The sequence below is a fragment of the Grus americana genome, chromosome 28, assembly GCF_028858705.1.
Source record: "Grus americana isolate bGruAme1 chromosome 28, bGruAme1.mat, whole genome shotgun sequence".
Taxonomy (NCBI): domain Eukaryota; kingdom Metazoa; phylum Chordata; class Aves; order Gruiformes; family Gruidae; genus Grus; species Grus americana.
This window is the reverse complement of record NC_072879.1, coordinates 2,017,899-2,031,425: the sequence shown is the minus strand read 5'-3', so window position 1 is coordinate 2,031,425 and position 13,527 is coordinate 2,017,899. Positions and strand designations below refer to the sequence as shown.

The 13,527-nt window shown below is 44.1% G+C and overlaps 1 protein-coding gene across 6 annotated transcripts in view; it reads left to right on the top strand.

Moving 5' to 3' along the window:
- The window catches only part of GATAD2A (GATA zinc finger domain containing 2A), a 67,637-nt gene that overhangs the window by 33,070 nt on the left and 21,040 nt on the right, over positions 1-13,527 (top strand). For all 6 annotated transcript variants that reach the window (XM_054805325.1, XM_054805322.1, XM_054805326.1 and 3 more), the window contains exon 3: positions 9,320-9,591. In XM_054805325.1, the coding sequence (XP_054661300.1) occupies positions 9,329-9,591 (263 nt within the window). In that variant the 5' untranslated portion in view covers positions 9,320-9,328. The remainder of the gene's footprint in view (positions 1-9,319; positions 9,592-13,527) is intronic.

Here is a 13,527-nt window from a genome sequence, read left to right as displayed (position 1 = left end):
GGACAAAGAAGTTTCGCTTCCTTTTAACTGGGCATTCGTAGCAGCTGCACAATATTGTCAGTCTTGAACAAGCGGAAAAGCAAAAACAAGCACACAGAAATTTCTCCCTGGAGACTGTCTGTATATTTTGATCATTTTTGCAACCCCCTGAAGAAAAATTGTGAATGGAAATGAAGTTTCTGCGGATATCTTGTAGGTCTGGTGGTGTAGCTAAACTAAAGCTCTCTTGATGAGCTGTCCTGTATGTGATGGTGCTCACCTGTCTCCCTGTATTCTCAAATGAAGCATTTTATAAATAACAATTTAAGGATTTATCCAACGTTTTTTCTCCAAAATAGGTACTGCCAAGGCTCCGGTGATCAATGTTAAGCATTTCTGGTCTTTTCCAGTCTCATTTTTCCTGGTGTTGATGTCTCTGCTCATAGATTTACTCATTTGATTTACTATGTTTTACCAGAGTCAAACTTCAGAACTCTAACATTGTGCAAGCCATGAGCACCACCGATTTTTTTTGTCTATTTAGTACGTACATAAGTTCCCAAATCTTGCAAAGCAGTACCATCTTTCATGAGACCGAAAGGCTAAATGGCCTTTAAAAACACCCTTCTTAAAGGCATCAGAGGTGAGGGAGTAGGAGTAACAGTGAGAGTAGCAGAGAGTATCACACTTAGACTATAGCCATGGAAATTTCTTAATCTGCTTTCTTGTTCAGTGAGTTACCACCGTAAAACACCTGAAAAACATAGCTCTGTCCAGTTGTAGAGCAGCATGCGTAAATACTATCTTATTTTGCCAATTCAATTTGTTAGCCAAATACTGCGTTTCGAACCATAATCGAAACCGGTGTTTAACAGCTATCCTGCACTGAGGAATTGCTGCGATTTTTTTTGGTAATACAAAGCCCAGACATAGTCATTAGCAGACTTCCTGGCCAGTAGTTTCTAGACAAAAATAGATCCATAAAACTTGGGGGAGAATTCAGGTCAAACAAATCCCTCGTGTAGTGGCTGTAAGTAGTGCCCTCTAAAAACACCTCTTTAAACCCAAAGCAGCAGACCTTAGAATTCAGACAATCTTAAAGTTCTCTTCAAAAGAATTAGAATATTGATTGGTAAATAAGAAAATTCCTTAGTTGTTTAGATCTTTCTTTTGGTACCTTGTCCTTTGTATCCACTTACACCAGTTCCCTCTCTGATCGTATTGAAGCTGTGTTAAATAATTTATATTGGGTTGAGCGTGAATCCAGAGCATGGCACTTCTCAGAGAGGAGTGATGCCGAAGCCAGTTTGGATGGTCTGTGTGCACAGAGAGCCTCCCTTCTCCTCAGTTTTTAAAATGCAGAAAACCCAAGGAATTGCCCGTATTAGAATATGCACAGCATGTGGTGCTGGAAAGGCTGATTGTTGTTGTGACTGAGTATTTAAAGATGCTAATTTTGCTGCTCTTGCATTAAAATAAATGAACCAACCTAGATCCCTCCTCTAATAAGAAGCATACATTAAATGGGGAGGGGGGTGGAAGAAGGGGAGAGGATCTGATTGCAATCTACTGTGCCGTTACTTAATATTTAAATCTGTTCCCATCAAATAAAAGTTTAAATCAAGTTGTAGTCCTTTAAGTGGAAGGTTTTATTTTTTGAGTCAAAATAAACACTGGATAAACAGTTTTTAATGATTAGTTAATATCCGTGAGGATCGATGTGCGTAAAGAATCCGCATCTTGAAGAAAAGCAGAGTCCGAGGTGGAGTCAGACCGTGCGCTTCTGACAATAGCTGGTGCCTTTCAGCAAAACGACTTTGATTTCATTCTTCTTTGGCTGCCTCGTGTGAGGGTGGTTGTTGGATTCCCCCGGCAAGCTCAGGGGTGACAATGAACCAACTCCGTACTGAACCGTGCGGTTAATTCCTGAAAACTACAGCTATCAATCACAATCCCAGAGCCTGCGAAAAACTGGCACCGCTTTGCAGAGCCAACGCGGGAATCTGTGTCATTGTGGCAGGACTGAGAAGTGAGGGTTGTGTTGGGTTTTTTTTTTTTTAGGCTGAATACTCTGACTAAAGAATAGCAGCGCTAGTGAAAGGTATTTAGGAGCAAAACCTGATACGTTTATGCAGTTTTTTAGTTGTTTTATTACAGTTCTTTTAAGATTACCTTGATAGCAAACACTTCTCTGAAATTCTTAAAAATTGTAGCAGATTACTAGGTTGATTTCTACAGGCAACAGCTATTTTTCCATTTACACGGCTACACGTTGAATATAGTCTGTGTGGCACATCGAGCTTTCTGTTAAGAATCACGAATGCTTCTGTCTTCGTTATACAGAGCACTTAGTGGTTAGACTCCGGACTTCTTTAATAAATGGAGCCAAACTCAGCCGTAATAGCGATTATTTTATTTTTTTTAAGGTGAGTCGACACAAATAGCATGGAAGGCAGAAGGGTGAATCCTACTGCCGTGGGACTTCAGCTACCAAAGTCCCTTTTCTGACCAGATACAGAACTTCATGTTTGTGGTGCTCCGAGCTCCACTTGAGCGCCTTTCTACAAATGTTTGTCTGTTCATTTTAGTAAATATTTAGTCAAACCCAGGCTGAATTGCTTCCTACTGCACTATAATGACTGCGAGCAGTCGCAACGTGGGCACGGCATGTGTCTTAGTGCCTGGTCACTCGGATGGAAATAAAAGCGGCTTCTGCGAGGCTCGAGGTGCAGGAGGAGCTGCTGCAGGTGCTCCGCTCTGAAGCTAGGCACCAGGAGCAGCCGTGGAGATGTCGTGGCCGCTCTCAGGACAGCGTAGGATTCCGGTACCCCACATTTTGGCTGTTCTCCTTCAGCGATTCGTTGGGCTGGTACCCCCAAAATGATGCTTTCCCGCTCTGAAGCTGTCCCCTGGCCAGCGGAGAACTTCGCTGCCTCCAGATGCCCGACACCCGTGGCACAGAGGAAACTTCTGCGGGCTCCCTCTCCTTTTAATTGCAAGTACTTAACAGTCCTAAGCAAGCTCGCTTATTTTCCTTTCCCCTCGAATGCTTAATGAAGAGGGAAAAATAATAATAATAATAACAACAGTGAAAAAGAGAGGCAGGACTGCGCAGGCGGGAGGTGCTGCGGTGGCCGGCTGGTGTGAGCACATGCAGCCGAGCAGCGTGGGAGCCCGGCGAGGGAAGGGTTAAGGGCTGCCATTTTGTTATGTAACACCCTTAATGGACATATCAGTGAATGGCACCAAAATGGCAGGGCTTAACCCTTGGTGGGCTGCAGTGCTCCGCCAGCCCGGGAGCAGAGAGTGGGCTGCGGAGCAGGGACCCTCCTCTCGTCCCTTCTGCTGAAGGGGGCTTCGGCACTCGCAGTTCTTCTTCTTTTTTTTAGGACTCATGGGATGGAAATAATGGCTGAGGGAGCAAAATGATCAACCTACCTCTGGTTGCTCTCGCGCTTTTTGTTGCCTTCGTCGGGGAAAGGATGGATTTTTGGTTGTCCAGTTGAATTCAGATGCAGGGTGATTTATTTTTTTTCCCCAACCTGCAAAATAACCAGTATTCTTGCCCTCTTACTGTTGTATTAATTTAGTCTTAAAAAAAAAACCCAAAAAGTGGTTCTTGCTTTGGCTTTCTAAACTTTATTTTTCTAAATATCGATGTGACAAGGTCATGAACTTCTCCATGTGCATATGTGTATGCACATGAATACACATGCACAGAAACACATATAAATTTTACTGACTTTTTCCAGGATCTCACTTCTGCCTTCATGATCAATGAGTCTATAGGAAAATAACCCACTTATGGCATAACAAGAAATTAAGCTTGGTCGAAACAGTGACTTCTCATTGAAACTTTTCACATCCTGCTATGAGAAATGAATTTCTAGGCATCGTGGGGAGGGTGTGTGGATGATCCATGGTGCCTGCATGGGCTGCACTGGCAGGAGGCCTGTCCGTGTGCTCATCAGGTCTGCGCAGGGCACGAGTGTTCAGAGTCAGTAAGTTTTTGATCAACTACCTTTAGAAAATATTCACTGAGGGGCATCAAATGCGTCTTAACCTCCCTGTTTCCTGCTCTGTAACTTTGTCTTGTTTTGGTTTGTCTTTTTTTTTTTTTTTTTTTTCCCCCCTCCTCTTTTGCTCTAAAAGTTTCCAGATTGTGCTGGGGAAGAGGGTTGTTGATCTTTGCTTTTGGCTACCAAAAAGAGCGAGTATCGCATAGCTGGATGAGTTAGTGTGCGGCTGCAGCGGGATTCAAGCCTGGCTGCAGATGGTCTGTGCCGAAGCCGTATCTGCTGCCGGTGATGACTCCAGCAAAGCGTCGGGATATAATTTTACCCTCAGTCCTTTTAACTTCAAACTACCAAGTTGTACTAAACAGTGAAAAGCATAACAGCTACTCTGTGAAGGAATTACTTGGAGCTTGTGCGAGGAAATTATAAATCATGAACAGGAGAGGAGGTGATACGGATAATTCTGAATGTGATGTGGGGAAAAGTAGAAGTGTACATTACAAACAGCAAGCAAAGTGTGCTTTTTTTTTTTTAATTGTGGTTTTGTCTTCACATACCGTGTCGGTGTTCTCTGCATGCTTGTGCATCAAACCTGTTTCAGCTGCCGTCTTGGTTGCTCGTTCATGCCCTGGTTGGGCAGCAGCCGGGTTAGCCAGGCACAGCTTCTGTTGCTGCTCGGCTTTATTCCAGGCTGGACCGCACATCTGGAAAAATCGTCACAAAGCAATTCATTTCCCAAGTTTTAAACTGGAACTTTGTGAGGTTTTTCCTCTTCTGTAACTTCTCCCCGCAGTGGCAAAAGCAAGCAAGCAGGTGGTTGCTGCAGCATCCCCAGCCCTTTGCAAGGGGCTGGGTTGTGTGTCACGGTGTCCTATACGTCCCTGCTGGAAAAGATATTGGCAGAGTTAAACCAGGTTTGTCATCTTGGTCTTGCTGCTCTGCTCTTTGGAGAGAGGAAGGGTTTGGAAGATGGCAAGAGAGCTCTTCTGACCCTTTTTCTAATGGAAAGCATCACGAGCGTACATGAAGTTTACCAGGCAAGCGTAAATAGGTTGTGAACTCAGGAGGTTTGGGGTTTTTCCTGTTGTCAGTGTGCTCAGAGGGCAGCGGAGCTGCATGGAGTTTTTGACAAGACTTCAGGATGACCAATGTAATGGCCTGTGGTCCGAGGAGTTTACTGCGTTTTATACGGTATACTAAACTGCCTTTTGAATTGATCGTAGTAGTTAATCTGTTACAGTGATAGCACTTACAACTGAGTATTTGCTGCTTAGGTCCCGGGCACTCCGCCCCAAGCTATGCCATTCCTTGTAATAAAAAGCAGAACCTTCCATAAAGCTTAAAATTTACTGTGAAATCCTTACTTTCTCTTCCTTCTTTCAAGTAAAAGGTATAGTCGAGTTGAACCGAAGCTGTTTGCTGTTCATGTTGATCGGTTCTTGTTAATGGTGGAGAAGCGTAAGTGGGGATTTTGGGAATAGCTTCAGAAGTGATATGTTATCCTTGAAACAGCCTGGATGTTTTGAAACATCTCATCTAGTGGAATCAATTGGTGAAGATGGGATCTCAATAAATCCAGCGGACTTAAGGGCTGGTCACAGAGCGCACTGGTGAGGTGGTGGTAAAGTCTCACGGGATGACTGGCGTGCCCTCCTTGGGTGCTGGGGATTAAGCACATGGCCACATTTGCCATCAGGAGGGAGTTTTCTTCTCAGGTCGGTTTGGGTTTCTCTCTCTTACCTCCTCGTGTCGTGCAAGGAAGCGCTCGCGTCCTCTCCGTGAGTGAGGACACCATCCCTGCTGGTGCAGGTCTCTGCAGGTGCGCTCTTCCTCCTCTTCCTCCTCCTCCTCCTCCTCCTCTCTTCAGGGCACCCATCTGGTTTTAACCTTTTCCTACAGACCTTGAGCCTGGCTGTTTTGGGAAGTGGTTTATAGCCTGCTGTGTGAAACAGATCTTGCTGGGGACCCACCTAAACTGTGCACCTGCTTCTTGATGCCCTCTGACTTGCAGGAGATGGGGCCCAGTGACCCAGGTGATTCCCATAAAAAGACTCTGGTGTTACCAGTTTTCATCTCTCTTCCTGAGAAGAGAGGCAGAATGGCCTTTTTAAAGAAATTCTTCTTAGAATTCTACTCCCCTTCTCTCAGTACCTCGTTAATTTTCCTTTAGGTCTCTCTGCATCTGTATCCAGGTTAGCAAATTGTTTTGCTGGTATTATCTCCTGAAAGGGTTAAAACTATTTCAGGGAGCTTGGGTTTAGGGCTCACCTACAATAAATATGATTTAATCACTATTGTGGTAGGGGAACTGTGCAACCAGATCTCTCTATTACAGTATATATAAACCTTGAGCCTACACTTGCAATCTTCAGATTTAGCTGTAAAAATCTTAGTGCAATCTCATCCCAAGGTCTTTCCAGTAACGTAGATCTTCACAACACACTGCTTCGTTTGTGCTACAAATACTCTTCTTCTCTCTAGTAATCACTGTCCCCAGTTGCTGCTTTCCAGCCTACATGGTTGCGACAAGACGCTGTGAATTTTTAACAAAAACTTGGAATGAATTTTGATTTGCAGAACTGTTGCAGCAGCAGCAGCACCATTCCTCGAAGGAAAACGGAGGTGTCGCTTTTTGACTGAGCAGCGAACGTGCAGGGAAGCCGAGGCCGTTCCCAAGTAAAGTTTGTCGGTGTCTGATGAGGGGGCGATGGTTACAAGGAGAAATGGCTGCTGCTACTTCAGAAAGGAATTTCAGGGTGCAAGATGAGATGTCCTCAAGAGTATGTAATGGGAGAGGGATTTTTTTGAAAGGGACGTTGTGCATTTTTCATCGAGGTTGTTAATTGGTTCAGTCTAACCTTTGTAAGGAGTTTGTGTATGAAGGGTTTGCCGCTGGAAATGCTCTGAGTGGGGTGCTTAGTGTCTGCTCCGTCGCTCTGAGAGGAGCTGTCTTGGTTAGCTGGAAAACAGGTGCTTAGAGAGCATGCATTACCCGTCTTTATGTTAGGGTTTTGACTGCATTGATTTTTTTTTTTTTTTTAACATACAACTTAGTGCCAATAGGAGATTTAGATCATTCCCATCGCTTGTGATGTTAACTCAGGTAAGCGAGATTCAGCCGTGAGCGTGCAGGGTTCTGCCTGGCGGCTCTGTGCGTGATGATGTATGAAATATCCCAGTACAGCTCGACTTTCCCCATCCCAGTCAAAACTGGGAAAAACAAAGGGATAGATACACAACATTGTGTAAATGTTCTTAAAGTTTGGAGCCTGAGTGCCTGAAGTGCTGCCGTAGCTCTCGGATCAGCACAGGCTGCTGGAGCTGCTGCTTCTCATCCCTGCGAGGCTGGGGAATACGAAGATGCTGAAAATAAACCAGATCAGGATTTAAGGAGTTTTCCTACTGACTAAGCAGTCTTGAAAGAAAGTCACTGTGATTAATAGCGCATCTCGATATACGTAAGCCCGGCAATAGCTGCCCGGTCCTTTGTTTTAGCCCTGGGTTCAGATGTGTTTGCCCTGAGTTAATAGGAAAAAGATTTGCGATTCCTGGTCAGGCTGTCCAATCGCCCCTTCAGGGGGAGAAAGCGTTTGTCGTGCCCTCAGCAGAGATACGTAAACCAAAGTGCTGTGGGAGTTAAAAGCACGGCTTCCAGGGGGCTGCCTGAGGCGGAGGGGGTTTGTGCTGCCTGTCAGCTGGGGTACGCAGAGCCGCGCCGAAATCTCCGTGCTGCTGGCCGCCTGCCTGGGCGGTGTGCTGTTCACTCGCTTCCATAAATACCGAAATCAACTTAGCCTCTCTGTAAAACACACCTTTCTTCCATTATTGTAAGTTCAGGCGTGGTCACGCTGTGAATGCACATCAGCTGAGGGGAAGCACTTGTGCATTCACAATGATTTTTAATTTTTTTTTCCTCCTTTAAAAAAAATACGTATTTCATCCAACACGGTACAGAGAAACTTGCAGTCACTTGCACAGGGCTTATACTATCAAAATGGCAATTTCACATAATGCTTATGTGACATTGTTGAATAATGGGGGGGGGTGAGCAGGGTTTAATTATGTTGTGTAATTATGTTAATCTCTGCTAAAAACATTTCAAAGACTTTGTCCAACTATTGTGTGTTGGCCTTACTCTTGAAATCCATTTTAAAAGGAGGAGGAAAAAAAAATCTGGGGTGGGAGGAACATTTAAAATTGATTGATTGATTGATTAATTAAAAAACTAAAAGGGGGGGGGTGTATTTCTCTCCCTCTCCCCCCACCCTGCCACATGTCACCCTCTTGCTGCCTGGTGTCCCCCGAGCACCCGGAAGGGAGCAGTGGGTGCTGGAGGAGGAGGAGGAGGGATGCTCCAGGGTGCCGGCCGGCGGCAGGGTTAGCCTGGCTGCGGGTTGCCTGCCGCCGGCTCAGACTGGTTTCTGGAAAGTGCTTTGTCTCGCAGGCTGCATCCTGGGAAGGGTCATGTGGAGCCCAGTGATGTCATGGGATCAAAGCCTGACTCAGCTCCGCGTCCGATGGATGGGTGTCCGCAGGTACCGAAGTGCGGGCTGAGATGTCAGAGCCCACCAGGAGCAAAACTTCCTGCGCCTCCGGCAGGCGAGGAGTTAAGCCTGGTTCCCCTGAGCCCAGCGCTTCCTCTGCTGAAGCCGCCTGGAAAAGCCTGGCTCCTTCACCAGGAGGGGAGAAAGTCTCAACTTGAGTATTACAATGGCAGTGCCTTAGCGCCTGGCAGCAGGCTGTCAAGAAATATGGAAGCTTCTCCTCACGCAGGGTGTGGTGGTCCTTTTCCCCATAGTGTCTGATTCCCGAAACTTGCAATCAGGCTTAGGTCCTCAGAAAGACATGGCAGCAGTCCCAGGGAGATCCTAATCTAGAATTTTGTAATTGCATTTATTTGCATGTGAGGCAAATACATACATTCTTCCTGCCTTTTGGTAGAGAGCCAAACTTTTTTCGTCGCGGGGGTTTGTATATTCCCTTGTGCTCTAATGCAGGCGCGCTTTTTTTTTTTCTTCTTGGTGATTCTAGTTTATTCTTAGTGGGGTTTGTGTGTGTGTTCTTGTTTTGCTTTTTTGTTTGTTTGGGTTTGCTTCACATAAAAAGTGTAGGTACAGTGACGCCGGGTGCTTAATAGCTTCAGACTGAGATGTATTTTGAAGATAGGGTAAGTGAGCACACTGGCAAAACTTTTATTGCTCTTTCTGAACGTCTTTTTGCAGTAACCGCTGTACTTTGCCCTGTTTTGAAATTAAGGTGTTTTGTCCAACTTTTTTTTTTTTTCCCCAGTGTACTTAACTCATTTGTGTCTCCTCTCTCCCCAGAGCCTCACAATGACAGAGGAAGCATGCAGGACACGAAGTCAGAAACGAGCCTTAGAACGTGAGATAACGCATAACGATGTGGACAGTAAAAAAATAAAGATGGAGAAAGGACTATTAGGAACAGATATAAATGCTGAAGGCGACATGAAAATAAAAACAGATCCTGGAGCTGGAAAAGTGCAAGGATTATTAAAAAGCGGAGAGGTGAAAGCAACCATTAAAGTGGAGGTTCAGACGGGAGATGAGCCTGTGGACATGAGTACCTCAAAAAGGTGAGTTATGACCTACGTGCTGCAGTCGCACTCTAGTGTTTGGGATACCGGCACAGTAAAATGTGGTCAGTTGGCACTAGGAAGAAGTTCTCTGCACCTTAAAGGTAGAGAGAATTAAAATGTTATATGTATGTTACAGCTCTGGCTCTTCACGTGAGGTTCAACAGCTCCTTCTGTATAACTTCTTTACTGATTTTTTTCTTCCACGAGCTTTGACAGCAGTGGCAGCTGTGATGAGCAGCTGAGTAAAGAAATACACTCTTGAATAGAAAAACGTACAAGTTATAAAGAGGATGCACTGTGAGCTACTGATTGAGATTTATGTGAGGAAGAGCAGTTTGGGTTTTTTAATTGAGCTGTGATATAGGAAAAATAATAGATTATAATTGTTGAAACAGAGGACTTTTAATTGCAACTTGATTATTCCTGACAGAGCAGTATGTATGGATAAGTCTGACTTTCTTTTTGAAGTAACTTGTGGATTTTGACACTAGAAGTATTCTGAAAAGACAGCACCTGTCTGCAGCGATTCTCTGTAGGACAAGTTTTTCATACTTTTTTGAAAGTCCAGCCTCCTTAAGATGTCTTGAGTTTTGACATCTGAAAGCATGAGCCCAAAGTTCCTTATCACTCTGGAGAATTTTATTATTACAAAAATGTAAAGCTGTGCCTTTGACTTGTGCATGAGATACACACATGAATTAGGTGGTTCTGACATCAGGATTTACTTTAATGCCAGATTCCAAATCTTCCACCATACTTCTAACCCAGATTCCATCTGTATCAGGATAAAAACTGTCAAAAATTCTGTGGCCCTGATGTTGGCCCCTCAGAGTCTTGGGTTTTTTTCCTTATAGTGCAGTAAGATGCAATGTATGGAGCAGGAAGTCTAGAAGCCTCGTTTATTCCTGGTTCTGACATGAGGTGATGTTGGAGCGGCGATACATAAGAACTGAGACCTGCCTGTCTGTGCAAAATGGTTTAAACAGTTCTCAGAGTGATAAATCTGTGTTTGCTTGGATGTTGGGTATTAGAGCAACGCAAGTTTGAGGTGTGAAACTGCAAACGCGAGATCCTTATCAACTGCGCAGGAATTATTGGGAGGAGGGGCATTTCTGGGTGCTGCTAAGAAAATTGGTATGTTTGATGTTTAATGGCAATTCATCTGTAAAATTTTTCCAACTTTTGATGCTTTTCTAAGAGAAATAACTTTGACTGCAAGAGTCTGATTACTTCATTCAAATACTGCTTCAGTATATGTAAAACAAGACCTCTTCCTTCAGCGTGAGTGAGCAAAGATGATAGTTTCAACTTTATCCATAAACCTTCTGCCAAAGGGACAATGACACAAATGGCTTGATCTGACATTTAGGAGGTGCTTATGTCTTGCACAGAAGCAATTAATTGGGGTAATGGATGACTTCCATGTCAAGCAGTTGTATTGTGCTGGCTAGGAGTAAATATCTGAAGGTGGTTTTTGGCATAATCGCTACCTACTAATTAACACAGGTATGCATGCTCTTTTTTTTGAAGAATATCTGAAAAGATTGCTCATACCAAAAATTGAATAAATTAGAATCAAGTATTCTAACTCTTGTTGCAGTACTTGCCCCCGCATGCATGCGTTCTTTGTGAACTTATTTTTGAAATGCGTGCCAGTGTTTCTGCTCTGTTGGTGTCCATCTCCGTTGCAAGACGCGCAAAGAGGATGATGAACAAGAAGGGGCTGTACGCTTAACTTCCCAGAGAGCATCTGGAACAATAACACCTATTCGGATGAGAGGAGAGAACGTCCTCTCTCCGTACGGCGTTCTTATTTCAGGTGGTAATAGGATATCGCTGTATTCAGTTTCGGCAAGGAGGGAGAAGAGGCTTCCCCATACAAAAAAAATATGCTTGCATAAAGAGGCGGTTTGATCCCAAGTCCGCCGAAGAATTTCATGAGGCTTTGGATAAGCTCTTTGGATACTGTTTGTAAGTTAGAACACCTTTCATAATGCGTGTTTGTATAAAATTCTTAATAGAGAGGAATTAAACCCTGAGTCATCTCAAATGACAAAGAATGAGCCTGAATGATTCTGCAAACTTCTGGAAGTAAGGCAGCAGCTTCCCAGGCTCTTGGGGCTCCGATTCTGCGGCGTGGCTGTGCCCTTGGTCCATGCGTGGCTCCGCTCCCGGAGCGTAAATGTGGCGCTGAGCAGCTGACCAGCCTCAGGATGCAAGTATCTCCGAGCAAATGCAATCTGAGTCTGAAGATGCCTGGGATATAGAGGAAGCTTGTCTCTGGATGAGGCTGATCCCTTGCATATATAAGAATACAATTGGCATTTGTAGGGAAGGTGGATCTCAATTTAATAAGGATTTTTATTTTTTTTATTTATTTATTTATTTAAAGTGTGGGACTTACCTTTCCAGATCTTTGATCTTTAGAGGAATTTAGCTTGCAGCTTTCATAAGACCTGTGTCTTTAAAACAGTTGAGCTGATTTTCTGAGGAGGTGAAAAAAGAGCTGTTGCTTAAAATTACTGAACTGCTACAAACTTCTTGGGTAAAATTCATGCTTAGTGATCTATGGTGTTTGGCTCTTAAACTTCCCTAATGCTTTTAGAACTGAAAACATAATATTTTCTTTGGAAAAGGTGGCCCAGCAATAATCACAGTTTAGCTGATGTAAAGCTGATTGAATGGATTATCTTTCTGAAATCAGTTGATTTTCAAGATTTGAAATACAAACCTAGCAATATCTCTGCATTAAACTTAAAAATATATTTCTCTTGATATTTTTTTTTCCCTAAACCTTGAAGTTACATTTAAAAATAGTATCTGGTTTGAGCCCATTTACTGATGCCAGAAGAAACAGAAGAAAGTCTGTAGTAGTAGGAGTCTTTGATGAGAGGTCACACAAGGCCAAACCAAAATCTTGCTCCTCCGCATGGCGTTTTTGCAGCACTGGGAGCAAGCTATGCTGGTGTGTAATTATCCTAGACCTACTGCAGAGAAGGAATGGTAGGAAGGAGAGTCCTCCCTCCTCGATAAGGACATGTCGCGTTCGCAGAGGCATGGTAAAATAGCGTAATGTCAATCGCTTTGCTTGTGAATACACTGATTTACATCGATACGGGAGCTGGAGGGAAAGAACATCCTGATGTCTTGTTGTGCTTTCAAGCTCTGCTCTCCCCTTCCTCTGTTCTTCATCTCTCCTCTGTTCTTTCCTTCCCATAAATACATGAGTTTCCTACCACAGTTGCCCTGTGTTGAGCATCAGTTGCTTCCAGCTGAGGCTGGGGCTTTCTCCTGGAGCCATTCTTGGATCATACTGCCTGCTGCATTTATTGTACTCCCTCCATTTATGGTACACGTTTTGACCGTTTTCTAAGTTTGTTTGGCGTTGGGTTTTTTTTTTTTTTTCTTTTAGTACTATCTCCTGAACCATACAACATGAACCAGTTGCATACACGGCACTGGTTGAGCTCCTGGTTTCTGGTGTACTCACAGTAAGGTTTGGCAGAGACCACGAGTGATCTTCTGGACCAGTCATGTAACTGGCTATCTGAACAGGAGCTGCTGTCCTCAGACAGGCCCACGAGGACAAATTGTCCTCTCTTCTGGATCAGGGTCCTTCAGGAGCAGCGTACCGTTATCCCAATCGTAGGAAAACCGTGCTCATAACTAGAGGTGGGGGGTGTTTACAGGCTGGGATACCACTCGACCCTGTGAGCAGCTCTGGTGTGCTTGGTTGTTCAGCTGTGCTATGTTAAATCCTCAAAATTGTAGTAGCTCTCCAAATAGATCACCTCAAAATATGTTTCATTTCAGAATTCTAAAAGCGAGGCTTCTCAGTGATACAGGGAAAGGGAGAGTGAGAAAATGGTTTTGTCGCAGCACACAAGCGTGATGGCAATGGTGAGGGTGATCTTGTTAATAAAACACAAATGT